Source organism: Acartia tonsa, chromosome 1, assembly GCF_053477335.1.
Source record: "Acartia tonsa isolate MP-2025a chromosome 1, ASM5347733v1, whole genome shotgun sequence".
Taxonomy (NCBI): domain Eukaryota; kingdom Metazoa; phylum Arthropoda; class Copepoda; order Calanoida; family Acartiidae; genus Acartia; species Acartia tonsa.
In genome coordinates, this window is record NC_137260.1 from 9460779 (window position 1) to 9488492 (window position 27714).

A 27714-nucleotide genomic window follows, 5' to 3' on the forward strand; every position below is an offset into this window, starting at 1 on the left:
GCAATTCTACTCCTTGTCCAAACCTTTCTCACTCCAGGTATAGTAGGTTACACTGTAATGATGTTGTTCTGTAGGGGGTGTTGTAGAGTGGTGTTAACACCACCGTTAAAAAATAAATTTGAAAGGTCTACATTCCCCTTTTCTTACCCTTAAATGGTTCCACAACTCACTGGTGAATCGCTGTGCACGCCACTGTTTAGAGCCTTACCTTGATTTACACAAATTGAACTGAAGGTGTGATTTAATTATTTATCTCTAGGTATTTGGAGGTCTCGCCGGAACTACAAGGAGGGTGTTCTGTTCAGCTTGGCAGCTATAGCCATCTGTTTTGTTACTGGTGCCTGGGTGGCTGTTTATATTGTTTGTGCAGGTTAATTTTTGTTTTGAGGTTTCGTGATATTTTCTATTTTCTGTTTTCCTGTATATTAATCCCTATTTACAAATAAACTGGTCTAAAAGGTGCGATTTCTCTTGGTGTCATGGTGGTACCCTCCTCCAAATTAGTTATAAACCTTCCCTAGACTGGACTACTTTTTGCTACTGAAAGTTTGTTAACACACAGTTTACAATATTTAAATTCTAATACTATTATATTTAGAATTATATGGGGACCACTGGGAGGACATATCAGTTTGTGCAGGTCTTGTGGCCACGGCTACGTGTATACTTCTTATTATTTTCATATTTAGAATTATATGGGGACCACTGGGAGGATATATCAGTTTGTGCAGGTCTTGTGGCCACGGCTACGTGTATACTTCTTATTATTTTCATACCAAAGGTAATAGCTTTTCATTTTTAGAATCCCCATAAAAGCTTTCCGTCCCATATGTAGCTAAGAACTGTGAGATAAGTTAAAGACTAGCTTTGCTCCAATTCTATTAATAACATAAATAGACAGCTAAAATGGATAATGGCCAAAAGGGGTAGCTGTCATAATATTACAAGCTGTGGCTTTAAGCAAAACAATGCAAAGCTAGACAACTTCAGTTGGTTTTAGAATTTAGCTTAGCTAGGTTCGCTCCCCTGTAGCTGTAGGTTCGAGTCCCTAGGTGTGGACACCACAGTTACTATATACCAACCCAGAATCATTATAAGTATAAGTTATATCCACTTATTATTACATCTATTAAATATATAAATAAAGTTGATCAACATTAAATAAATACAGTGAACTTTGTTATTAGTAAGAATAGCGAGTTTACTCTATAATTACGGAATATCTGTCCTACGTCTATAATACAGAACATTCAAAATTGAAAAGTTTTATGTCTAACTATAGAAAGATAATATTTTATCCAAATAAATTCAATCTCTTTTTGTTGCAAACAATTAAAAACTGTTATTTTGCTGTCAGATAAGTAAAAAAATAAGAAAAGAGTGTTGATTACGGTCAATTACTGTCAAATATTCCCGCAACCTACTTCCTTCTTCCCCCCCCGCCCTTTTACCAACTTCCCTTTAGTTACAGGACAAAACAAGTTTTATTCCAATACTACGTACCAATAATATCCAAATTTTCTGATTTGCTGATTTGCACCTCTCGGAGAAAGTTACCTCTATATATCTATGTAGGTGCACCTAATGACACTGTGGGGCTCTGGCCAGGACCTGAGCTTACACCTCCCGGAGACAGTTACCTCTACCTATCTATATATCTATCTATCTATCTAGGTGTACCTAATGACAGTGTGGGGCTCCGGCCAAGACCTTAGCCTGCACCTCCCGGAGACAGCTACCTCTATCTATATATCTATCTATCTAGGTGTACCTAATGACAGTGTGGGTTCCTTCCAGGACCTAAGCCTGCACCTCCCGGAAACAGCTACCTCTATCTAAGTATCTAGGTGTACCTAATGACAGTGTGGGGCTCCGGCCAGGACCTGAGCCTACACCTCCCGGAGACAGTTACCTCTATCTATCTATATATCTAGGTGTACCTAATGACAGTGTGGGGCTCCGGCCAGGACCTGAGCCTGTACCTCCCGGAGACAGCTACCTCTATCTATCTATCTATCTAGGTGTACCTAATGACAGTGTGGGGCTCCGGCCAGGACCTGAGCCTGCACCTCCCGGAGACAGCTACCTCAACCTTGCACACAGACACACTCAGCTACATACCAGCAAATACAAATATATACAAAACTAAAGTGGATCAGAATACCGTGGCTTATGTCAATTTGAATCCAAAGTAAGAATAATTTAAAAAAAAACCTTATTACTTGGATGTAACATCTTCTCTAATAAAGTGAAACTAGCAGCAGGCTAAAAAAATCTACCCCTTTACCCCATCCCCTCTTCTCATACAGGATGAACGGACTGACCAATAACTGAGTATCAAGTTAAAATCCCAGATTGATGACCTTTTCCCCTTTGTCATTATATCCACGCACCTTCTATATTAAATCCTTTTAAAAGTGAAGATCAAATAAAACACTTAAAACTTCCTCTTCAGATTAAAATTCTTCTTTTTTTTAGTCGGGATTCAAATGGTAAGCTGACTAATTCCAACGGCCACTACGGGTCTTCTTACATCATGGGTACAAGGACCCTATTGGATGTGGCTAAGCCAGCTAATTTAACATACAGGTATACAAGGATAGATAGATAGATTAATAGATTATTAGTAAGAGGGATAGTTGGGTTTCTAGATAGATGGTCTTCTTATGTCACTGTAACACAATTATATAAACAGACAGTTTGCACATAAAAAGTTGAATTTATCTAAAAATGGTCAGTTTGTCGTTTAGTATAGTACCCATGTATCCCTTTATGTCTATGCTAGCTGCTGCGCCCTTAGCATCTAGGGGTTCTTTATTTAAAGGGGTAAGAATAGGGTAGTTGAAAAATAAAAAAAAAACATCACAAGCCAAAGATATAACAAGGATGACAACATCCATAAAAGCGAAGCACTGAAACGGTAGGACAAACGGACATTAACACTTGTATATTGTCAGAACTGAATAATCAGAATATAAATGTATAAATGTCGAAGCAAAATTGTAAGTAAAATTGTTGAAAAACTGCTTGATACAGAATAATGTTTATGGACATACTTACATTTTTAGGACCTGATTATAGAGTTGCTTCGCTTATAATATTGTACTTTGTTGTCCCAGGAATCAGTATACCAAAAATTAGATCAATCGGATTATTAGATCCGATAAAAATTTGTTGTTAAAAAAGTAAAAAAATCAACATGTTTAAAATGGACGTACGGACATTCTGGTAATTATTATAGAGTTGCTACGCTTTTTAAATCGTACCTAACTACTACAGGAATCACCATACAAAGTTTGAAATCAATAGGACAATTCTAACATGCCTAAATTAGCGAAAAAAGCTATCCGTTACGGACGGACGGACGTACGGACGGACCGACCCTAATTATAGAAAAGCTTCGCTTTTAAAAATTAAATATCTTGAAACCATCCCGTGACCAATATGAAGCTACCATAAAAACTTTAGCAGTAGTTAGTGTAAACTACTTTATAAAATGGGATATTTAGTATTTTAAAATTCGAAAAAATATTTTAGGTTGGACTCGAGCTCGGAACCCGCGGACAACATCAGCTGGGAGCCGTTCTACTCCGGATCTAACTCTAGAACGGGGCCGCCGATTTTGGCGCAATCCCAATCGGCTCTACCCATACAGCCGAATAATGGTACATTGGGCTCGGCGGCTGGTGGCATACCCTCAACGCGGCTTTAAATAGTTAAACTCAAAATAATTTTCTCAAAATTTTATAGTGACTAAATATTTTAGAAAAGAAAAATATAAAACAAAATAGTCAATTCTTATTTGTTACAATACAAAATAAAAAAGAAGTTTTTAAATGTCATAAATGATGCTTTTTATAGTGCCTACAAAAAATGACTTCATAATGGCCCAGCATTGGTCAATTGAAATTTATACTTGGCAATTTAGTCTGTTTATTGGTCTATCATTGGTAATTTTTATTGTATGACGTCATTTTTTATAGGCACTATAAAGAGCTTCTTGAACTATGAAATTGTAATATGACAATCCAAAAGTAATATTCAAAAAGTATAAAAAATTTGCATGAAAAAAACATACATTAGATTTGACATTTGTAGAAGAAATATTTCTTTGGTTTGATTTTTTTAGTTGAAAAGAATAAATTTTAATTAAATAAGAACATATTGACAGAATTTTTTTTCTTCAAATGCCCTCAAAATTGCCTAGTTAGAAAATAAAATACCAAAGAATAAGAAAATGTATGTGTAATACTGTATTTTATGTAAAAAAGTAAGTTTTAGTGATTTTAATTCAATATGAGGCATTAATTGTTTTAAAGACTTTTCTTATCTCATTACACAGGAGCTGGATCTTTTAATGTGTAACCGTTGCCGTTGCCGCTGCCAGAGGTACAGCCACTAACCTAATAGCGATCTTTAAATCAAATTAGCTACGCGTTGCCACGGCTTAAAATCTTTAAATCACAACCACTTTTTGAATTTTCAGTAAAAATATGAAAATAATAATAATAATAATAACATTTAAAAATCCATGATTTATAGGCAGCCTTGGCAGTGGCGACATCTACGGCTACGGCAATGGCTACACATTTAAAGATCCAGCTCAGTAATCTAGAAAATATTCAAGTATTTTGAAGAAAATTCAAAGCTTTTATAGTTTGTTTGTTGAAATGATAATCTAAATTTACAATTTTATGTCTATTTTAATCTGATTAATAAGGCAGTTGTATTTTTTCCATTTGGATTTAAGTGTGTAGACTTTTAATATGCAGGGACTTCAATCATCTTCTGCAGGGTAAAGGGAATGATATTCTGACAAACAGTTCTAAAGTAAAATTTTCCCACACCCCCCTTCCCCTCCTCCTCCCCTTCTTACCCACCCCTCTTCAGTTTCATGAAAAAACAAGATATACCCCCACCTTACTTCCAAATGTTTCGTGATTTTTTTTTTGTAGAATTAATTGTTAGAATAACTAGCCCTGAATATGGTTACTTTTTAGAGGTTAATAATGAATAACTCTATAAAAGGAGGAAGACCTTTTCGGCATGTCTTCGAACGAAACCGATTAATATCCGCTGGATTAAAACCAATTTTGAGCCATACTGAAAAATCATGTATCGTATCGTATTACAAACAATATTTTACGAATAATAAAAAAATCATAATATTAATACCAGTTAGCCCTGGTAATAATCTTAAAGTTTTTACTTTTACTTTCCGCGGAAAGCTGTCTATATTCCGATGCGATAAATAACTATCAGGATTATAAAAAATACACAAAAAAACACGATGACATATAAAGTACTTTTTCTGAATAATTGGTAATTGTTTAGAAAAAGTAGTCGTAGATTATCAATTCAATTGTTTATATATTTTTAATGTTTATTAATAATTTAAACTTTATTATAATTGTTCTGAAACAAAACTTATGTTGTGAAAAAATTTACAAAAACACAAATAGCACCAAAAAATAATATGCATGTGATAATACAAATTAGAGACCAAAAATGCTACAAAAATATCATTAATAGTTTAGTTAAAATAATTGAAAAATTTAAATTAATGTTTAATTATGTTATGTTTGAAATATATGTATGTAAAAATTCAATATCTTTTATTTGTTTTAGTATATGTGAGTATTTTGTCCAAATTTTGTTGATAAATTCACTGAATGAAAAAGTCTTTGATACTTCTTAGAGTACATGGAATCTGGTGCAGTATCCAAGTATTATTAAAACCATTGCGGCAATCGATCTAAAAAAAGCTTTATATTTCTCGCCATGACTAAAATAAACAATAAATTTACTTCAGTGCCTTTAAGGGGTCAAAATAAAGTGTTGGAAAGTTTATATCGGCATTATTTTAATTAATATATAATTATTAGATAGTTCTTTATTTCATAAGTCTATCATTTTAATGGATATATTATAACTTGGGTCTTACACAAGATTTTAAGTTCTCTAACAAAATGAAACTTGCAGCGGGCAAAAAAATAACGATACCCACCATCCACCTCAATTACTCCAAACCCTCCCCTCCTAATGAATTTACGAACTGACCAACAAATAAGTTCCATGTTAGCAACCTTAATTGACGACAATTTCCCCCTGTCATAATATCCACGCATATTCTATATCCACTATTATATTACTATATTGATCAAACAACTTTAGCTTTCATCAGAAGAAAATATGTCCATTCAAAGAAGCGAATATATGACTTTCCTTCTATAAGCTACATTAAAATTATAGTCCTGTGTGTACCGAAGGATCTCGCCAAACGCTTAACCGATATGGTTCTCCTGTACAAGGTATTTTACAATATCCTGGAAGGTTTGTAAAATTTAAAATGGGTTTTCGAATTCTTCTCTCAAGTGCCCCTAGAGGCCTCTAAAGAACCCAGGACGGATATAATACCATAAAAAGACCTAGTTTTTACCACTTTTATGGTAAAATTTTACCAGCCTATACGATGTAAAAGGTGGTAAAATTTTACCGTAACCGTGGTAAAAACACTTTTTGTGGTACTCCGAGACGCTTTTTACCATCGATTTTTACCACAATTATCGGTAAAATTTTACCAGATTTCCGGTAAAATATTACCATTTTAGGACGCAAATTTATACCAGATTTTGACCAATTTTTACCACTTTTTTGGTAAAATTTACCGCAAATTTCTGGTAGATTTTACCGAAAAAGTGGTAAAACTGTTCAACACCTGGTAATATTTTTGCCCTAAACTGGTAAAATTTTACCAGAAATAGGGTAAATATGGTAAAAATTTACCAATAATTGTGGTAAAAACGGGTGGTAAAAATCACGAGAAAGTGGTAAAAAACGACCTTAATTATAGAAAAACCTCGCTTGTACACAAAACGCAAAAATAAAAAAAAAATTGTTTTTATTATTATCTTTATTGATTGAAACACTTAAACATATTTTTTTACATAATGATTTACATAGGTACGATAGCGCGATACTATATAGGTATATATTCACAGAAATTTTCTTAATTAGTCTATAATTCTAGACGTGGTTTAAATGACCAAATATTACATAGTTTTACAGATAATATAACTGCATGTTTAATCGGTTTAAGCTGAGAAATTAACACAAATATACATAGGTTTTAATTGCTGAGATCTGGATTCTAATTGTACTTTATACTAGAACATTTTTATATACAAGAAAAATATATTACGAAGTTACTTTCCATTATTAAATTTTCAAAAATTTGCTATATAGGAATAGCGGTTTCAAATATAATATTATATGAATATTCTCATCGTCAGAACAAAACTGTCAAACTGTCATATAGATTAATGTACGTACAAATTAAAGGTGGTTAAACATATTTTTGACTCAAGATATCTTGATATATATCACTTTTTTATCACAAATAGTTTATATATGATCTGACTGGAAGGACTATTATACATCAGCTTACTTTTGTCCTTCTTTTCTTTGTTTTTGCCTCTTGTGAAAGAAGACGCGGCAGTCTGGGCACATATAGGTGCATTCGATGAGTCTCGTGTTCAATGGCAGCTCGCTTCGGGGACTGCGTCCATGGGCGCAGGTCTTGATTTTCCCCGGTGTTGCACTTCTTTTGCGCCTACTCAGTTTTGATGCTGGCGGGATTGTAGGAGGGGGTGGTTCAAACATCTCCTGCTCATCATCTGACACCCGATACACTGAAATTAAAATATTTTTTAAAATTACTTTTTTTTACAAAAAAATACTTCAATTTTACAATAGTTTTTTTTTCTAGCCTAACCTAACCTAGTGTATTAATAGAAAGAGTAATATTTCTAGTTTTAACCTAGCCTAGCCTAGCCTAGCCTAGCCTAGCCTAGCCTATTCTAACCTAACCTAACCTAACCTAACCTAACCTAACCTAACCTAACCTAACCTAACCTAACCTAACCTAACCTAACCTAACCTAACCTAACCTAGTGTAATAATACAATGTAGTACAGAAATGTTTCACTATATGCTTTGGGCACAGTCGCTAGTATAAATATTGTACTATACCTGGGCTTTTTGGTCCTGGATTCTTTATGTTCTCATAAATTATATCAAAATCCGGTTGGTCTTTCATCCTGAAATTAAACAATCTATACTACAAAGTAAAACGATTTTTGTTTGTATGTAGCGAAGGATCTTGTTAACCGCTGAACCGATCGGGTTCTTCTCATAGGTACCGGCAAGGGAAGGGAGTGGCAAAAGAAACTTTAAGGATATACTTCATATTAGAGGGTTTAGCGTACAGAAAAATCATTTACAACACAGTCGCCAGGATAAAGTAGTAAAAACAATTTTTAAAAAATCTTACTTTGCTGGTGTTTCCATAACAGTGACTTCCTTAACCTCGTTCTCATCCGAATTTTCTGGAGAGCCAGCTGCAGCTGTTTTGTTCCTGAATTAAACAATATATATATAATAATCTATTTAAATTAAGTAGTTAACTTTTTGGTTCCACATTTACCCCTTCCACCTTACCCAGCTAGAGGCGTACTTGCTAGTACTCGCTTTTAATAAATAAAGGAACACGTTGAATTTGTCTTTACAGAAAAATCATTTACAACACTGTCGCCCGGATAAAGTATGAAAAAATAATATTAAAAGAAATATCTTACTTTGCTTCTCCTTCCATAACAGAGGCTTGTCCGACCTTCTGGTCATCCTTTTGTGCCGCCGGACATTTCTCGGATTGCTCCCTGAATTAAGCAATCATATTATTATTAAATAGTAAACTTTTTATGGTCCACATTTACCACTCCCACCTTACCCCTAGAGGCATACTTGCTATAGTTTTGTAATATATAAAGGTGAATTTGTCTGTACCGAAAAATCATTTACAACACAGTCGCCCGGATAAAGTATGAAAAAAGATTATTAAAAGAAACTAGTGGCTACGCCCCTAGAAACCTCTAGGGGCACTTAAGGTTGGAAGGGGAAAAATCAACATCTTCCCATTTTCAATTTCAGTTTCAGAAGAGTAAAAATATTTTTTGGGGGAGGGGGTGAAGACACCCTGCACAAAAATAGTTTAAAACCTTTCCAGGACCTATAAGAAGCTTCACTTTAAAGGAGAACAATATCGGTTTAGCGGTTATCCTTCGGGACAGACAAAAAACGCTTACTACTTTATATAATAGGATATCTTACTTTGCTTCTCCTTCCATAACAGAGGCTTGTCCGACCTTCTGATCATCATTTTGTGCCGCCGGACATTTCTCGGATTGCTCCCTGAATTAAGCAATCATATTATTATTAAATAGTAAACTTTTTATGGTCCACATTTACCACTCCCACCTTACCCCTAGAGGCATACTTGCTATAGTTTTGTAATATATAAAGGTGAATTTGTCTGTACCGAAAAATCATTTACAACACAGTCGCCCGGATAAAGTATGAAAAAAGATTATTAAAAGAAACTAGTGGCTACGCCCCTAGAAACCTCTAGGGGCACTTAAGGTTGGAAGGGGAAAAATCTACATCTTCCCATTTTCAATTTCAGTTTCAGAAGAGTAAAAATATTTTTTGGGGGAGGGGGTGAAGACACCCTGCACAAAAATAGTTTAAAACCTTTCCAGGACCTATAAGAAGCTTCACTTTAAAGGAGAACAATATCGGTTTAGCGGTTATCCTTCGGGACAGACAAAAAACGCTTACTACTTTATATAATAGGATATCTTACTTTGCTTCTCCTTCCATAACAGAGGCTTGTCCGACCTTCTGATCATCATTTTGTGCCGCCGGACATTTCTCGGATTGCTCCCTGAATTAAGCAATCATATTATTATTAAATAGTAAACTTTTTATGGTCCACATTTACCACTCCCACCTTACCCCTAGAGGCTTACTTGCTAGTTTTGTAATATATAAAGGTGAATTTGTCTGTACCGAAAAATCATTTACAACACAGTCGCCCGGATAAAGTATGAAAAAAGATTATTAAAAGAAACTAGTGGCTACGCCCCTAGAAACCTCTAGGGGCACTTAAGGTTGGAAGGGGAAAAATCTACATCTTCCCATTTTCAATTTCAGTTTCAGAAGAGTAAAAATATTTTTTGGGGGAGGGGGTGAAGACACCCTGCACAAAAATAGTTTAAAACCTTTCTAGGACCTATAAGAAGCTTCACTTTAAAGGAGAACAATATCGGTTTAGCGGTTATCCTTCGGGACAGACAAAAAACGCTTACTACTTTATATAACAGGATATCTTACTTTGCTTCTCCTTCCATAACAGAGGCTTGTCCGACCTTCTGATCATCATTTTGTGCCGCCGGACATTTCTCGGATTGCTCCCTGAATTAAGCAATCATATTATTATTAAATAGTAAACTTTTTATGGTCCACATTTACCACTCCCACCTTACCCCTAGAGGCATACTTGCTAGTTTTGTAATATATAAAGGTGAATTTGTCTGTACCGAAAAATCATTTACAACACAGTCGCCCGGATAAAGTATGAAAAAAGATTATTAAAAGAAACTAGTGGCTACGCCCCTAGAAACCTCTAGGGGCACTTAAGGTTGGAAGGGGAAAAATCAACATCTTCCCATTTTCAATTTCAGTTTCAGAAGAGTAAAAATATTTTTTGGGGGAGGGGGTGAAGACACCCTGCACAAAAATAGTTTAAAACCTTTCCAGGACCTATAAGAAGCTTCACTTTAAAGGAGAACAATATCGGTTTAGCGGTTATCCTTCGGGACAAACAAAAAACGCTTACTACTTTATATAATAGGATATCTTACTTTGCTTCTCCTTCCATAACAGAGGCTTGTCCGACCTTCTGGTCATCCTTTTGTGCCGCCGGACATCTCTTGGATTGCTCCCTGAATTAAGCAATCATATTATAATTAAATAGTAAACTTTTTTTTTGGTCCACATTTACCCCTCCCACCTTACCCCTAGAGGCATACTTGCTAGTTTTGTAATATATAAAGGTGAATTTGTCTGTACCGAAAAATCATTTACAACACAGTCGCCCGGATTAAATACCAAAAAAAGAAGTGAAAAAAATTTCTTACTTTGTTTGTGTTTCCAAACAAGCGATCTCCTCTTCCAAAGAAGCAATTTTTTGCTTTGCTGCCCTAAGGTCTTGTTTTATTTTCTGCATTGTCTCCCATCCATCGTCGTCCCTGAAAAATAAAAAAAAATAATACTAAAGTAACAGGATGTCCGTGTTTATGTACCGAAGGATCTCGATAACCACTGAACAGATCGGGTTCTTCTCATAGGTACCGGCAAGGGAAGGGAGTGGCAAAAGAAACTTCAAGAGATATACTTCATATTAGAGGGTTTAGCGTAGCTGCTAATTTGAAATATCAGGGGTGTATATCCTATATGGGATCCCCTGTTCAGGTGGTGGGGGGAAAATAACTAAAATATGTGTGGTAGGACCAAAAATTTTAGTTCTTTCAATATTTCTCCATTTCCGTCCCTACTTGGTGAGATAAAAATAGGTGGGAAAAAAATACAAAATTTTGTACCACGGGAACAAAATAAATCTTGTGCGTAATGTACACCCCTGAATGAAACTATAATTATTCGCCATAACAATAATGTTTATCCTACTCTTTTCAATCCGGCTACTACCACCTTCCGAACAGAAATAGAATGGTAACAAAAATAAATAAACTTACGTAGTGCAATCCAAAGTTAGGTTCAAATCTTCTGTATCAGACGATTTAGGAGGGGTATCAGGCAGGTCAGCCAGCTTAGCAGGCAGCTCAGGCTCAGACACACTCATTTCGTTCTTCTGTTTTTCGCTATCACTGAAATATATAAATATATATTATATATCCCAGGTAATCGGACCTTTGCCCAAAGAAGTAATTACCAAAAAATATGTAATATGTATTTATGTAATTATGTTGTGATGGATTGTCGAATCCGATTCGATGAATGGTTACCAAAATATAGCTAGGGACGGACGGACGGACAGACAGACAGACAGACATCATTCTACTTCGTTTTATACATATTAAAATATTACTCACCCACTTGTGGTTTCCGGCTTCTGTTCTTCGTGCTGTTCGTCTCTCTCTAAGTCGGCTGCTGCTGTGGCTGTCATGTCGGACATTCTATATTAAATTTGAAAAGAAACAAATTATCACTGGTAATTAAATTTTCATTAATAAATGTCCAAAAAACTGACGGAATTTTAATATAATAGGGTGGCCAGCAAGATCACATATTGGTATATCTTATATTGTAAACAAGTATATAGACAAATTTCATTTACAAAAAGTTTATACAAATTTGAAACGTTCTCTTTTTTAATTACAGCACATAAACATTACGCATTTTACCATGGAAATCTACCACCGTATTAATTAAAACATTCCCTACGATAACTGTCATATATATAATATTTTTATACAAAATTAAACAAATATATAAAATTAACAAAAGCTAGTTCTGAATACTTTTTTTCCTTAGTTTAGGGGGTAAACTACAACTGCTATATACTGAATTACAAAAAATGCGACAGATTATACAACAAAAAATTTTCAGTTTAAGCTCTTAACTTTAAGCTCATTAAACTTAATTGGTGGAAAGGGGTAGTTTCACAAAATGCATTTGAACTTAATTTTGTGAATTGCATATTTTTCTTTGTTAAGATGGTAAAAGTACGTGGTAGAAAATTTAACTTTCTTCAAATTTATGCCATATAAATAGAGTTTAAACACATTTAAACAGGTTCAAATATACGGTTCACTAAATTAACTTCAAATGCATTTTGGGAAAAGACTCCTTTCTAGATATTATAAAAAAAAATTGAAGATGAAACTTATGAAATCAAAAAAAATTACATATAAATATATATATACGTAAAGTCCTGGAATTATTGGGATTGACTGCGACCTATAATCAGGTCTTCGTCTTGTTCTTCGTCTTGTTCTTCGTCTTGTTCTTCGTCTTGTTCTTCGTCTTGTTCTTCGTCTTGTTCTTCGTTTTCAGACGAAAGTTCCGACGGATAATACTTGTCTCCATTCTGCCAGGGATGTATATTCTACATGGTTCGGATGTGTAATATTTTTTCCAAGTCTGCTCAGGGATGTATATTATATTTCATTAAATATAAATAGATGGAGGTAAGAAAAAAAGGTAATAATTAAGAAAACTGAAAACATTTGTAAATTTTAAAAATTTTTAGCCGTGGACAAACAATATTTCTTGTGCAGAATATACACCCCTTTCCCGAATCAGCTGTAATGTAGCTGCCAAAGATACTGTAATTGCTTATGTTTTGAGAACATTGTTGAGAACTTGCTCTCTGTGGTGGTCTGGAGCTTGATCTTTTCTTCTTCTCTAACTCATCATCTTCAGGCCTGTGTCCCTGTTCCCACAATCTTTGCTTCTTCATGTTGGCCTTTACTCGTTTGTTGGCATCTCTTCTTGTCCGAGTCTCACCACGCTGGCCGAAATCGGGCAAATATGTATTTGTTCTGTTCAACATTTGCTGCATCCTAATTTGGTTAGGTTGCTCACTGAGTTGACTATTACTACAACCTGGCTCTGCACTGAGTTGACTATAACTACAACCTGGTTCTGGGTTTACGTCTGTATCAGGATTTGATGTGCCTCCGCAACTTTCAGCATATTCCCGGCTTTCATTTTGTGCTCTGCTCGTGCTTGCTCTGCTCTGGTTTCTGTACAACACCGCTTCAATTTGATTCGTTGATGGAAATTTTGTTTGTTTTCTGGGACATTTAGGAACTTCTTTGGTAGGCTTTGGCTTTTGGGCCACTTTTGCTTTTGGCCTGCGTTCATCTTCTTCTTCTTCACTACTACTACTACTGCCAGTTCCAGTGTCTGGGTCTGATTGATGACCTTGATCTGTATCATCACTTTCTGGTGCTTCTTCTTTGATGTCAGAAATTAAATCACCTTCTTCTTCATCTTTTTTCCACTTTGCTTTTTCTCCTACAAAGAAATAAAAAATGTTAAAGCAAATGTACATAATTGTAGCTTCAATATTATTTCCATACCTATATGAACATTAGTTACTATTAATCAGATTCAAATGAAAACAAGCAATATTTTTTACCCTATATTTATATGCCAATCAAAGATAAAAGGGGGAATTTTGCATTGGCAGTTGCTTTATAGGGGTACAATATGGAACTGTGAAGAAACGGCGTCGCCACCGCCGAGAACCGCCAATAAAAGCCCCAAAAAAGTGTCACTTTCGCCCACCCCCCCCCCCCCCATTTATTCCATTAAGACCTGTAACTTACCGTCAATGTTGATGAGTTCTAAAATTTCCATTTGGTTGTATATAGAAACATTTGAGCCTACTGCAACAACCTCATAATGACCCGTGTGGTTTTCAATTATAATGGCAAGTTTGGGTAATATTATTCCACATGGATGTATCCGAATTTCCTTACTTGCATTGCCGTCATTCTTGCCCTCAATGTCCTCAACCTCCACAATTTCGTCACTCTGGTTTCCGTCATCTTCGTTATCCACCTCGAATGATGGTTCATTGTCCAGCTGTAAACTTCTCTTGGTTTTTGCTTCGGCTTCCAATGCGGTTTGCCTTCGCTCCCGGTTCTTTGGAATGATCGCCACATCATCTAAATAATTATTATAGTCATTATTTCAAATAGTATAAATGTTACCCAACCCCCCCCCCCCCCCCTCCAAGGAAATAGCTTAAAATCACCGCAGGACCAATACACAGAAGAGTAGAATCCGATCTCCAGGATACAATTAATACCATAAAAAACCTAGTTTTTACCACTTTTATGGTAAAATTTTACCAGCCTATACGATTTAAAAGGTGGTAAAATTTTACCGTAACCTCGATCGATTCAGTGGTTACTGAGATCTTAAGCTTCTGACGGCCGGACAGACATTAAGCTACTTAGTATTATAGATAGCGGCTGCGCCCATACAAATTTTAGCCTAAAACCCTGTCAGGGCCTGTACGAAGTTTCCCTTAAAACAAAATTAATCCACAGGGTTTTTATCTAAGACTACTTCTCAACTAAAATATTAATAAACTTAAATTTAGGTGATACAGTTCCTACGTTTTTCAAACTATAAATAACAATACCTTCGGCATCCTCATCATTCTCATCACTGCTGCTTTCCTCCACGACACTTGTTGCCTTTCCAGTCACCTGTCTCTCGTTACTGTTGCCTGTAAATAATTAATTTATACATTAATTTTATACGTTTCCAAACAAAAAGCAAGTACTGAAAACATTTTTTCCACCCCCCCACCCCCCCTACTTGGTTGAAAAAAAAATTTTAAAAGGAAATGTGTTGTAGGAGGGATAGAATAAATAAATCATAGAGTTCTTTAAATATTTTTCAATTTTCCCCCTACTTGGTGAAAAAAAAATAGGGGGGGGGGGGAAGAAAAATTTAAAAAAAATTAGTAGCAGAGGAAAATAATCTTGTGCAGTATATACACAATACGAGGAAAGATAAAACTTATAAATAATAATTAATGTTCAACAAATATGTACCTGTGATTGAATTATTTCGTCCATAAAATTCTTTCTGTCTTTGCAGTGGTGGAAAGTTTGGTGGTTGTTCATCATCTTGCATTGGGACTGTATCATCAAGATTTCCCACATTTTGGCCCTCATCGTCTGTTTCAGAAATAATTATCTTCTTCGACTTTTTCGAGCCCTTTCCATGCTTCTTCCTTTTGGAGCTTGTGATGTTTTTAAATACATTTACTTTGGGTTTATTATTGGACTGGCTGTTGACAATTGGATCTTCATATAACCTACGTGGCTTTACTGGTTGCTTTACTGGTTCTGGAGTTACTGCTGGATTCTCCGCGGGTGGTATGCGTAACTCATTCCCAATCTGATCATCATTTGAATTCATTTCAACGTCGTCGCCTCCGTCATCAATTACAAGCTCCTCACCATTGTTGCTTTCTTCATCAGCAATGTTTTCCATACCATTTTCTTCAACAGCATTGCCTTCATCATCATTGTCTTCAACAGCATTGCCTCCACCATCATTGTCTTCACCATCAGTGGATTCATCAGCAGTGGAATCATCAGCAGTGGAATCATCAGCAGTGGAATCATCAGCAGTGGATTCATCAGCAGCATTCATCTTTCTATGTCTGGAAATTATTGTTGCTTTCTCACTGGCATTGTGAATCTTTGTCTGTTCTTCACTCATTTCTGGTTTCAAATTGTTTGTGGCGTACGAATAATACATTACAGCTCTTTGTATAACCTTCTTATCACTATGGACTGTCTTGAAAAATTGCTTGGATTTCTTTGCATTCCCACCAATGTCTGCATAATTTTTGATCTGAAATGAAGTACTTGACCTGTCATTGTTTCTTTTCAAGTAAATCGGGTTCTTTCCTTGAACTTCGTGGGGTAAGCAACCCATTGAGTGGGCACCTAACATGTAGTAAAATTTCTTGTCTTCGGCTGTAACACCTGGTGTTGAAGTTGTGATTGTCTTCGGTTTAATACGCCGCTTAATTCTTTGTATCTCTGCAGGGGCCAGATAAAATTCACACATCTGTAAGGCTGATCGTTTCTGTGGCTTTTCCTTCTTGTCTTTCTTGTCTTTCTTGTCTTTCTTGCCTTTCTTATTGCTTGTCTCCTTCCTTGGCTTGATTTCAAAAACCTGTTCATACTTGAAGTTTGGGGTTGACAATGCGCGTTCTTGTTTTCGCGTTACCAGCCCTCGAAATAACCTCCAGCAGACAGGATCCTCATTAGCAATCATATAATCTTCGGCCCTCTTCTTATTTTCACAAAAACCAGTCGCGTCCTTTTTAAAAGTTTGTTCGAAATTGCGCTTGAACCTAGATAAAAAAAGGGTTTATATCAAAACAGTCTCAATATATAACATATAACATATATCAAGAAAAGATGAACTAAAAGTCTTGCCACATAAAAAAATACATGGTACAAAATTGAAATTCTTTGAAACATATGCCATAGAAATGTAGTTTAACAATTTAACAAGAATACAATATGCAGTTAACATTTCGTGAAACTACTTTTTTAACTAAAGAACATTGAAATGCATTTTGTGAAACTACCACTTTCACATTTAATAGACGCGGAATAGATGCGATAAATAATTGAATTACCTACAAGCTTGTATGTGGTTCCTCACTCGAAAAAGGTCGCTTGAAGACACATAGGTTCCTGTTCTCCACAAATTTGGTGGGATAGCTTCATGTAGGTACGTCTCGTTAAGCACTAACTTACAATGATCCAAGAAACGTTCCACTGAAATAATAATGAAATTTTCAATTAACTATGCATAGGTACATGTTTATTATTGTACCAGGGGTGTATATTCTGCACAAGATTTATTTTCACAAATAAAATATATATATAAAAAGATTATTGTACATGGTCACCTGCTAGCAAGAATAGGAATGCCCCTTTTATTCGGTTTATTTCCCTTGCCCCCACCTCCCTTCTCCCTGTTTTAAACGTTTTCTCATCATGTCAAATTTACAAAATAATATTTACTTACCAGTTTCGTCATCAATAACTTCCGGAGCAGTCCAAAAGGCAGCGGTGATGCGGGCGTCAAAGGTGAACTGCTCGAACACGACATATAGGAAGGTTATGATGTCTCGGCATACTTTCAGTAAGGTTTGCCAGCCTTTATCCACTTTCCGTGAGTCTTCGAAATTTTGGATGAAAAAGATAATTTCTTCTCTTCTCATATAACCATCTTTTTCCAAGGGGTCATGGTTCTTTATTCTTTCTTTGTAAAATTCTGGTGAGAAAATCTGGTCCACGACAACATCCTGATTCTCACTAGGCCCTTTATTCGCCTCCTCCTCATCAAGCTCATCCACATTGGTCAGTCTTCTTAGATCAGTCACCAAGGTTTCCACAATTTTGCCGGTTTTCTTCATTTCTGTTGTCAGGGTTACAGTATTTTCAGCCATATCTCTTGATACACTGTCTTGCAGGTCTTTGATTTCATTCTTCACTAATTCATGGTTTGTGGACGTTTTGTTTACCAAGTTTCTGATGGACGCATTAATGGGCTCTATTTGATTTTTCATTTGTGAGGTCAAGAAAGTACGTAGCTGCTGAAATTGGTTCTGAATTTGGTTCATAACGGCCCCGGTGAACAAATCCTTAAAATTAAACATATTAAACCACATATTTTCAAGTCTTGGTATTTTAAAAACTACATGGTAGAAAAGAAGACTATCCACAAACAAGAGCAAGTGATCCTAAGCATCTTCCATCATTTTTGGACTTTGACAAACAAAAAAACTTGGTAAAATTTGACCAACTTTTTGGTAAAAATTGACAAGGTAAATTTTTAGGCTAAGTCCAGATTTTTGGACTTTGACCAAAAAATCAACTTGGTAAAATTTGACCAACTTGTTTGTAAAAATTTACAAGGTAAATTTTTATTGGTCAATGTTTACCAAAAATTTAGTCAAATCTTACAAGTTATTTTTTCCAGGCTAAGTCGATATATATCCTAAATAATTGTAATTTGTATCCTCTGGATGACAAAATGAAATAAAAATAATACCTCGCTTTCTTCCATCTCACCAGAAGGGCCAGATGATCCCTGGGGTCGTGATGACTGGGACTGGGATCGTGATGATGTTGCAGGAGGAACTACAACTCTCGCGGTCCGTTGACTCGCGGAGTGGTGCCGTGCCCGTGGAGATGGAGGTGGGGTAATATTTATTGGCCTCATTGGAGATGTTGTGATTCTAGTTGTGTTCTAAAAATAATATAGATAATTATTGTAAAGCATTACTTACCGAGGATTATAGTTTTAAACAACACCGGCATTATCCTAATTTTTTTCTTCTATTTTTTAAAACTTTACCCTCCCCCCCCCCTCTCCCGACAAAATGACTGTGTTAGGTTAGGCTAGGTTAAGTTATATGGTTAGAGGGACCCAATTTGTTCAACGGTTAACGAGATTTGTTGGTACAAACCCACAAACAGACATCATGTTAGTAAGTTTAGTTTAACAACAAAACACCAACAAACCAAAAACCGATAACAATAAAACTTAAAATCCTACCTTTGCCACCTCCAGTAGATTTGTTGCTTCCAGTTTTGGCACTTGGAGCTTTGGCACTTCCACCTCTGGCACTTCCATTAGGTTTGCCACCTCCAGTAGGCTTGTTGTTCTAAAACAAGAAATAATTGTTGTATTTACAATGCATAAAAAGATATTAGATAGCAGTGGCTACGCCCCTAGAATTTTAATTACTAATATCAAATGTTAAACACACTGTGGAAAATTAATAAATAATTATACTTGGTCAATAATCTTTTGTGGTCTGTTAAGCATGAACCGATAAGGTTTTCCTTTCGATCCGGTAACATGCGAATTTATAAGTTTTAAGAGCGAAGGGTAGCAGCAATTTGTACAATAGTAAATTAGGCCTTAAATATAATTTTTACCTTTACAGAACTAGCACTCTTTCCAGTCCTCGTCATTTTGGGATCTAGCTTGATCAATTGCCAGTCGAAATTACGCTGTTGTATCCAGGTCGTTGGCATGGGCAATTTGCATAGTTTTAAATCTGAAATGTGTAGACAGAAATTAAAATTTTATGTAAAATTAAATTAAATTGCAAACATGTACTCTTTCAAATTACAGACTAGACTTATAACACTTTAACTTCATACCCATCGATGGCCAAAAAGGTAGGGTTTTGCTAAATTTAGTTGAAATGCCTTTTTTAAAATTAGCTATAAAAAATAATTTTAATGAAAAAAATATTTTAAAGTACATTTCACATAAATTCCAAATAAAGAGGGAAGGGCCTTCAGTTGAATTTTACAACATTTTACATACATATTATAACAAAAGGGGGGGGGGGGGGGGGGAGTGACACTTTTTGAAACCAAAACTAAAAGTCAAAGGAACTGAACTAAAGAAACAGTTACAGATCTGTCATTTTGCATGGCAGTTGTTTTATAAGGGTACAATATGGAACTTTTAGTTTTGGTTTCAAAAAGTGTCATTTCCCCCCCCCCCCCTTTCTCTGCTTTCAATGTACAAAATTAAATTCCGATAGGAATTACGATGGAGACATCTTGATGCAACAGGTGTACGGAGATATGTGCTACTCTGTACTTCAGTAGGTTGGAGGCTAGTTGTGTTGGAGGATGGCTATAGTCTTCGGGATCGTCAGTCTTGCCTACTCCTAATACCAGGGGTGTATATTTTCAGTGTTTAAAACCATAAAACTTAATTCATATTTCCTAGACCCCCCCTCCCCCCTTTACCACACTCTCCTCCTGGCATGATAAGAGAATTACAAATAAATTGTGGTAGGTTAAAAAGGAATTAGATGAAATGTATAGTTCATGAAATATTTCTATACAACAATTAATCATGTGCAAAATATACACCCCTACCTATTATTCTGGAATCTTCAGGAAAGGTGTATGCCGGAAAAAATGTCCTCACTTTGTGGACCAACCATACTGTTTTATCACGACGGCAGTCTGGGACAAAGTAGAGGTCTTGGCAGTCTGTATAGAATTGATTTCTTTCGAACTTTCGTTTGTTGGCATTCCTTTTTCCCCTGACAGCCAGCTTTTCATTTATGTACGGTTTCACTGTGTGAAATATCAACAATCTAAATATGTCATTTATGTCATTAATGGCTGTTAAACGGAAAGGTATGTTGCTGGTGAAATCGTTATAGCTTAAGTGTTTGATCAGCAATACACGGAAAGAAAGTTATGTTACATTTTTAAAAATTACATTAAAATTTGTAAAGAGTGGGGGGGGGGGGGGAGAAGTGACACTTCTTGAAACCAAAACTAAAAGTCAAAGGAACTCAACTAAAAAAAAATAGTATTACCTGTTTGAAACCTCTTTAAGGCCAAAATTATATCCTCGGATGTAAGTTGATATCACATGATTGGCACTTTCGAAAGCATAACAACTGAACGCCATGGATGGTCCAAATCGGCGGACATGTTCCGGCATATGGTAAAGCATGTGAGTATTGTAACTCAAGCACGATTCGCCGTACATCTCCGCCAATTTTGAGTTCAGGACCATTATCATGGTCTTGAGCTCAGCCACACGTTCAGTTGTTATATGCTCTTCGAGACTGCGCAATATGTGGAATAAAAACTTGCATATCAGACGTTGTTCATCTTTAAGATTTGCCAACTGGAAAAAAAAACATTGTAATAATTTAAGGTAAAACTAGCTCTTTCGCCCCTAGCCTCTAGGGGCTTCGCCCTATATACTTATTGGAAGTCCACCCTCCTCAATAGAAATATATATATAATATAGCACACGTGCGCAAATTTAAAAAGAATGTTATTGCTATACAATATAATGAAACTGAAATAAGCTTTAAATTCTAAAAAGATTATAATATGGTAAAAACCTACCTCTGCATAAAATATCATATGGTAAAAGCCCAGTACTTTGAATTCAGAACTTTTCAAATTGAGGGCTAGCTTCTTCTCTGTCAGGCGCATGATGGACGTACGGGGAACGCGATCAAAATCGCCAACAAGCTTCAATTGATCGTTGATTTCATCTATAATTGGAGTTACTGCAGTTCATGGTAAAATATGGGTGATAAGGAGAAAATTTTCAAAATTTAAGTTCTTTAAACTTTTCAAACTAACACTCTTTTAAGCGGCATAACAAGGCGTACAAATAATGTGTAATAGACATAAATCTAAAAATGCAGAATTTTATCGCAGTGCCGAGAAATGCGCGAAGAAAACACCTATTTTACGCGTCATTTCTTTAGTCAAATGCAGTACATCCCTGTAATTCTCTCCATTTGAACTAAGTCTTCTTCTTCCAATTCTGGATAACTATTACGTCCTTTCTTCAGGTACGTCATCACTTTCTTTACATAGCCCAGGTGCAACGCGTGCATCGGATCACTGGGGGTATCTTGTATTAAATCCAAGCTCGGGTCAAGCTCAGAAAAACTGGTTTTCATGTTCTGATTATTTTCCTCTAACTTGCGGAATTTCTCGTCAGACCTCGGCGTACCCATATTTTGACTGTCACTGGGGTAAAATACATTCATTGATTCGAACAATACCAAGTTCTTTTGACGGAGATAAGTCTGTGAAAAAGCCATCCCTGGAAGGTCACAGTGTGGGCATCCATTTTTTGATCCATGGCCAAGAATGCCGAATACATCGGCTCTCGCAACGGCATCGTGGATGATGGTTCTACATTGAAAGGTATGTCCAGGTAATCCTTCTTGAATTAGTTTGTTGATGAATCGGGTAACATTATCCAGAAAGTTGTAACTGTAGGGACGCCTCCTCGTCTTCTCAAATATGCTGACTGGCAATATAACACTGAAATCCTTGTTGAAGAATAACCTGAAATAATAAAGAAGAATTAATAATAATAGCATTTAATACCTTAGACTTAAAATTGTAGTTACTGATTTATAAAACGTAAAGGCTGGTAAAATTTTACCGTAAAAGTGGTAAAAACTAGGTTTACTTATGGTATTAATTAAGTCCTGGTATACAGTAAGACAGATTTTTATATATGTATGCAATAGAAAAAAGTATCAATTGTAAACTTAGTTTTCTTTCTTATTTCTTTATTGAATGGTTTCCTAAACTTTGGCTTTAAAAATCTGGGCTGTCAATTGATGTAAAACAAATATTTTGATATCCTTTGAAATATAGGGTGCCAATCCTAAAAAATATTTTTTCGAGGGTCATGCTGTATATGAAAAGAACTTTATCCCAACCCAACCCTTTCAAATCCACAATATATTAATTACTTACCTAATCCAGACAGTATAATAGGAGATATGAGATCCCTGAGCTGCTTTCACTCCGTCGCCCGAGATGTCAAAAGTTATATGATCATCAACGGCCTGTTGTCCATTCAACCGTTTAAAGTCTGTGATGGCGTCTTGGAGGATCTCATAGGTAGGGAATCTGGAAAAAGAAATATATTTTTAACTAAAACTTGCACAATTCAAAGAAATTTTGCACCATCGGGCTCCAAATAATATTACGATGAAAAGTAATGGAACAAGGATGACAACATCCATAAAAACCAAAGCACTGTAACGGTACGACAAACGGACATTAACAATTGTGAAGTATCTGAACTGAATTTAAAAATATTAAAGTCGAACCAAAATTGAATGTAAGTAAATTTGTTAAAAAAAAATACTTCAAGAAGGATAAGGTTTATGCACATACTTAAATTTTAAGGAATTAATTATAGAGTGGCTTCGCTTATAATATTGTTCTCAAGTTGTCGCAGGAAGCAATATACCAAAGAATGATCAAACTGATAATTAGAACACTTGAAAGTTTGTTGTTAAAAAAGGAGAAAAATCGACATGTTTAAAATGGACGTACGGAAATTTTGGTAATGATTATAGAAATGCTACGCTTTCTAAATCGTATATAAACATACCTGCACTCAATCAGTGAACCAGGAGCATTTGTAGGATTATATTTGTTTTCTTTGATTTCAACTTTGTATTTGGGTTTGAATAATGTATTATATGACGGAAATTTGAAAATACACGAGCGTTTCAGAATTGCCAGGATGATTCTAACTTTGTTGTGAGAGATGGGGTTGTCTAGAACACAAACGCTTCTGAAATCATTAACAATTTCTTTCTCAAGTTCTGTAAGATGTTTGAATTTATCCCCGTCATGATCGCCATCAGGTTCGCCATCAGGTTCGTCATCAGGGTCATCGTCATCATCTGGGTCAAAATAATCTTCAGGTATATCAAACAATTCGACGTGGTCCCAGTCCTCGGCATCTTGAATGCTGTCATTGTCTGCATCATTATTATCGTTGGTATTATTGTTGTTAATATTGTCTACAACAATATTAATGTAGTTTGTTTCTTCAGGATTGTTATTTAATCGCTCCAAAACTTGGTTTGCGTAGCATTGATAACATATACTTTCGGTTTCCTTTGTGAAGTTGGTATTGCAGCCTGTACAAACTTTACCTAAAAAAATACGATGTTAAACATGGTGTTTTATAGTTATAAACCTTCCCGGGACCTATGTGAAGGTACCCTGTAAAGGAGAACCCAATCGGTTCAGCGGTTAGCAAGATCCTTTTGAACAGACACACAGACATCCTGTTACTTTAGTATAAGGATAATGCCGTAAAGAAAAACTAGTCAAATTAGAAAGTTAAAAAATTAAAAATTCCAGAAAAAGTAGATAAATGTAGAGAGTGGGTGAAGGTGGGTTAGGTTAAGGGATCCCATGTAGAATATACACCCCTGGAACAAGGATATCTTGAGACAAACTTAACTAACGTTTGATCAAACCAATTGTTTGAAATTTAGATTGAAAGGAAAATAAAAAACAAAAATTGGGAGACAATGTTTGTGGGAATTTGGACAAACAAACAACAAACAGACAGACCGACATCGTTCTACTTTATATTACAGATATTGTAGGTTACCTTTTGACGATGCAGTTTCGTTCTCATATTCCACATCCATCAAATCCTCCTGCTGTTCTTCTTCTAGTAATGGCTGACTGTCTTCACTTTGTGGAGGTTTCTTGCGCCATTTTCTGTTTCTCGTTGCATTACAGAAGAGTTTTCTTATGGACCTCAGTTTATGCTGCAACTGGAAAAAGATTACATAATTAGTGAATTACTTATTTAAAATAATATAGGGGAGTTGTTATGGATCGTTATTTGGGCAAGCTACACGTGTCAATTGATTACAGTACATATGACTATACTGGTGTAAGAGCAAGCATGTTTATAGTGCGCTGACTGCAAGTGAAAAATAGAAATTAAAGTCGAGCATAGATTATACTTTAAGTACAGTAATGAAAAGTAAGGTCTCATCTTAAATATGTAGAAATAATTAGTTGTAAAAAGTCACCTGTACATTTTTCCTCTTATCTCCACTTCTTATACGCTTCAGTAGAGCTTTAGAGAGTGTACCAATCAAATTGTCTCCCATTGCAATAACGTCTAACAGGGGTGTATAGGTAACTCCTGAAATAAGAAGTATATGTTATAATCAGGGATGTATATTCTGCATGGGATCCCCTGCTCAGGGGGGGGGGGGGGTGGAAATAAAAAATAAGTGGTTGGAGGAAAAAAAAATGTAAAAATTAAGAAAACTGAAAACATTTTTTCCATTTCCCCCCCCCCCTCCTTGGTGAAAAAAAACTAAAGAAATGTGTGGTAGGAGGGATAAAATAAATGAAGTATAGAGTTCTTTAAATATTTTTCTATTTCCCCCCCTACTTTTTCAGAAAAATCTAGGGGGGAAAAAAAATAAAAAAATTTGTAGCAGGGGAAAAAAAATAAATCTTGTGCAGAATATACACCCCTGGTTATAATAATAAGGTTATTACTTGTTTACATATAACGAAAGAAGGAGAAAGTAAAAAAGGGGGGGGGGGGGGGGAGTGACACTTTTTGAAACCAAAATTAAATGTCAAAGGAACTCACAAAATAAAGAGTTAGAGTTACAAACAAGAAAATACCCTTATTTATTCTTTGATTGTCTATAAAATTAATTAAACTTACCTATCAAAATTGTGATCCAATTATACATACGTCATCCAGCGTTGGTCTGACATTTTTTTACTTTGAAAAAAATAACTATATACAATATACATAATATTTTGTTTGTTCCAGTCCTGACCTGGATAATACCTATATAAATTTCCTGCCTTCCCTGAAAAGCCGACGAACGCATATATAATCGAGCCCCACTGGTCGTGACTTTTGCAGAATTCTGCAGTTGCATGGAGTTTTATTATAACAACAATGTTGAACCCAGAAAATTTGTTAATTTGCTATAAAATAAATAATAATAAATAATAAAAAACAACATAACAAAAATATCAAAAAACAAAAACAAAAAATAAAACATATCAATTAAGATCTCCTAGAGAGCTATAGCCAGAAGCTTAAAAAACTGTACACGTGCATACGTAATCGTCGGCTTTAGGGGTAAATAATGTTTATTAATGTTTATATGCAGGAAATTATATATCTGCACGACCAGTGGGGCTCGATCACTGTCACCATGGGTACTTAATTATAAAATATATGGGCGCTGCAATCAAAGAGAGGTTAACGTAAATGTTCTGAAAGAACAAATTGATGTTATCCTCTTAGGAAATACCCCCCCCCCTAGAAAAACGGCCCCTGGCCTCTACCTAGCCGTATAACTTAACCTAGCCTAACCTAACCCAGCAATTTAGTTTGGGGGGGGGGGGGGGATGGGGAGTTAAATAATACAAACAAAATTTTCTAAGAGGATAACGCCACAAATTACAATTAAAATTCGCTTTCAGCATGGATATCCGGAGGCTGGATGAAATCGCCGGCGGCGAGCTCGGCTTCTCCTAGCTTCTCCTTTCTCTTCCCTGAAAGGAAAGAACATTGAATTAAAAATGAGAAAACTAAAGCGTTTTTTAATGAAGAAACTCAAAGAATTCTGAAACATTTTTTGGTTAAAAACAATTTTTTCCCCTGCTACAAAAGACAACTAGCCATGAACAAGAGCAGGTGATTTGAAGCAACTTCCATCATTGATCCACTTATTTCTTTTTTCCCCCTCCCCTCCCCCCCCCCCGGAGCAGAATATACACCCCTGCAATAATTTCGTAGTTTTTACCTTGTTACTCTGGGTTTTATTTAGAAGAAAGGGCTGACGTTGGTGAGGAAAGGTGCACAGTCGGCTTCATGGTCAATGACACGTCTCTCGGTATCATCCAGGCGGGGTCTCTCGTTCTCGTAGAGATTCTCGGGCATAGGTTCAATCTTCTTTAAGTGTGTCTCTACCCAACCGTGATGGTATAACAGTTTTACTATTTCAACAGCGTCATCAATGCCACATGATTCTTCTTGAACTCGAATATTTAGCTTGGAGAAGAGTCTCAACATCCTAACCATGAGGGCGTCCCATCTGTCATGCAGCTCGTGGTATTGGTATGGATCCATCCTAATTTGAGGAATGATTATTTTGTTTGTCTTGTTTATTTTTGGGAGGGGTGTGATTAATGTTTTTTAACTTTCCGGTATTTTATTTGTCCTTAAACAAGGGGGGGGGGGGAGAAGGCCTGGAGCTCCGGAACCTGGAGGCCTATCCAAAAAATATTAAAACTTGGGAAAATTCATCATATAAGAATGATTTTATCCCTAATAACCTATACTCTCAGTCCAAAGATAAAGCCTATACTCCCTGTTTACGCAAATGTGTCAAAACTTCCCCCCCCCCCCCCCTATTTATTTAGAACAAATTTTGTAGCAGGAGAAAAAAAATAAATCTTATACAGCTAATATACACCCATACCTGTTATTATGATGTACGCGTACCCAGGTGATTAACTTGAATAGCCTGTTATTCAGAACTATCTGAAAAGGTAGAATATTTAAGAAATAAAAAATTACAAAATAAAAATAGCTCGTATTCATTCGAATCCGGTGGATAGGAACAGGTGTTCTCATTCATACGCCAAAAAACTAGGTAACTAGCATATCGTATTATATGCATGGTTTTCTACGAATATAAAAATCTAAAAGCATAAGATTAAAAACAGTTATTTTTAGCCAGTGCCTCCGGCACCTCTGGGCCAAAATAGTAGTTTCATTCTTATAATTGTACTCCTATATTTGCGACAATCCGTTTATACTACGGTGCAAGACATATATTTATTAATTTTACATTTAAAAAAGTCCTGTATATTACGTAAGCTAAAAAGAGTCCCAAAA

At 35.6% G+C, this 27714-nt stretch overlaps 6 protein-coding genes across 11 annotated transcripts in view; 1 reads left to right on the plus strand and 5 right to left on the minus strand.

Annotated features, from left to right (window-relative positions):
- The window catches only part of boss (G protein coupled receptor bride of sevenless), a 113079-nt gene that overhangs the window by 10174 nt on the left and 75191 nt on the right, over window positions 1-27714 (plus strand). For 2 of the 6 annotated variants that reach the window (XM_080151920.1, XM_080151930.1), the window contains exons 17-21: window positions 260-370; window positions 690-781; window positions 2022-2191; window positions 2479-2589; window positions 3538-5603. In XM_080151920.1, the coding sequence (XP_080008046.1) occupies window positions 260-370; window positions 690-781; window positions 2022-2191; window positions 2479-2589; window positions 3538-3712 (659 nt within the window). In that variant the 3' untranslated portion in view covers window positions 3713-5603. Of the gene's footprint in view, window positions 1-259; window positions 371-598; window positions 782-1674; window positions 1748-1847; window positions 1950-2021; window positions 2192-2478; window positions 2590-3537; window positions 5604-27714 lie in introns of those variants that run through there. The other 4 variants (XR_013877075.1, XR_013877078.1, XM_080151946.1 and 1 more) reach the window with 4 other exon arrangements.
- On the minus strand, window positions 6404-8688 carry LOC145311961 (uncharacterized). Its single transcript, XM_080151041.1, has 3 exons — window positions 8333-8688; window positions 8032-8099; window positions 6404-7691 (listed from the first exon to the last, which is right to left on the minus strand). Exons 1-3 carry the CDS (start codon window positions 8347-8349, stop codon window positions 7444-7446), a joined length of 333 nt encoding a protein of 110 aa, XP_080007167.1. The 5' UTR covers window positions 8350-8688; the 3' UTR covers window positions 6404-7443.
- On the minus strand, window positions 10757-12156 carry LOC145323987 (uncharacterized). Its single transcript, XM_080166651.1, has 4 exons — window positions 12009-12156; window positions 11652-11783; window positions 11037-11147; window positions 10757-10841 (listed from the first exon to the last, which is right to left on the minus strand). The coding sequence occupies exons 1-4, from the start codon at window positions 12089-12091 to the stop codon at window positions 10757-10759; spliced, it is 411 nt and encodes a 136-aa protein (XP_080022777.1). The 5' UTR covers window positions 12092-12156.
- On the minus strand, window positions 17492-19035 carry LOC145311970 (uncharacterized). Its single transcript, XM_080151050.1, has 2 exons — window positions 18529-19035; window positions 17492-18118 (listed from the first exon to the last, which is right to left on the minus strand). The coding sequence occupies exons 1-2, from the start codon at window positions 18697-18699 to the stop codon at window positions 17492-17494; spliced, it is 798 nt and encodes a 265-aa protein (XP_080007176.1). The 5' UTR covers window positions 18700-19035.
- Window positions 19927-21421, minus strand: LOC145332139 (uncharacterized). Its single transcript, XM_080177087.1, has 3 exons — window positions 20837-21421; window positions 20385-20608; window positions 19927-20170 (listed from the first exon to the last, which is right to left on the minus strand). The coding sequence occupies exons 1-3, from the start codon at window positions 21043-21045 to the stop codon at window positions 20028-20030; spliced, it is 576 nt and encodes a 191-aa protein (XP_080033213.1). The 5' UTR covers window positions 21046-21421; the 3' UTR covers window positions 19927-20027.
- LOC145324089 (uncharacterized) lies at window positions 21752-26611 on the minus strand. Its single transcript, XM_080166747.1, has 5 exons — window positions 24863-26611; window positions 24430-24598; window positions 23410-23962; window positions 22764-22919; window positions 21752-22343 (listed from the first exon to the last, which is right to left on the minus strand). Exons 1-5 carry the CDS (start codon window positions 24941-24943, stop codon window positions 21752-21754), a joined length of 1551 nt encoding a protein of 516 aa, XP_080022873.1. The 5' UTR covers window positions 24944-26611.

What these genes read in the sequence shown, in the direction of transcription:
- LOC145311961 (XM_080151041.1), bottom strand. An exon ending in TCCAGGACCAAAAAGCCCAG is followed by an intron (nt 7,692 to 8,031) that starts GTATAGTACAAT and finishes TTTTAATTTCAG; the next exon opens with TGTATCGGGTGTCAGATGAT.
- LOC145323987 (XM_080166651.1), bottom strand. Translation starts at nt 12,091, where the DNA reads ATGTCCGACATGACAGCCACAGCAGCAGCCGACTTAGAGAGAGACGAA. An exon ending in CTAACTTTGGATTGCACTAC is followed by an intron (nt 11,148 to 11,651) that starts GTAAGTTTATTT and finishes TTTATTTTTCAG; the next exon opens with GGACGACGATGGATGGGAGA. An exon ending in TGTTTGGAAACACAAACAAA is followed by an intron (nt 10,842 to 11,036) that starts GTAAGAAATTTT and finishes TGCTTAATTCAG; the next exon opens with GGAGCAATCCAAGAGATGTC.
- LOC145311970 (XM_080151050.1), bottom strand. Translation starts at nt 18,699, where the DNA reads ATGAGGCCAATAAATATTACCCCACCTCCATCTCCACGGGCACGGCAC. An exon ending in GTGAGATGGAAGAAAGCGAG is followed by an intron (nt 18,119 to 18,528) that starts GTATTATTTTTA and finishes TTTAATTTTAAG; the next exon opens with GATTTGTTCACCGGGGCCGT.
- LOC145324089 (XM_080166747.1), bottom strand. Translation starts at nt 24,943, where the DNA reads ATGGGAGACAATTTGATTGGTACACTCTCTAAAGCTCTACTGAAGCGT. An exon ending in ATAAGAGGAAAAATGTACAG is followed by an intron (nt 24,599 to 24,862) that starts GTGACTTTTTAC and finishes ATCTTTTTCCAG; the next exon opens with TTGCAGCATAAACTGAGGTC. An exon ending in TATTATACTGTCTGGATTAG is followed by an intron (nt 22,344 to 22,763) that starts GTAAGTAATTAA and finishes TTATTATTTCAG; the next exon opens with GTTATTCTTCAACAAGGATT.
- LOC145332139 (XM_080177087.1), bottom strand. Translation starts at nt 21,045, where the DNA reads ATGATAATGGTCCTGAACTCAAAATTGGCGGAGATGTACGGCGAATCG. An exon ending in CTTAAAGAGGTTTCAAACAG is followed by an intron (nt 20,609 to 20,836) that starts GTAATACTATTT and finishes TGACATATTTAG; the next exon opens with ATTGTTGATATTTCACACAG. An exon ending in TGAAGATTCCAGAATAATAG is followed by an intron (nt 20,171 to 20,384) that starts GTAGGGGTGTAT and finishes CCCTGGTATTAG; the next exon opens with GAGTAGGCAAGACTGACGAT.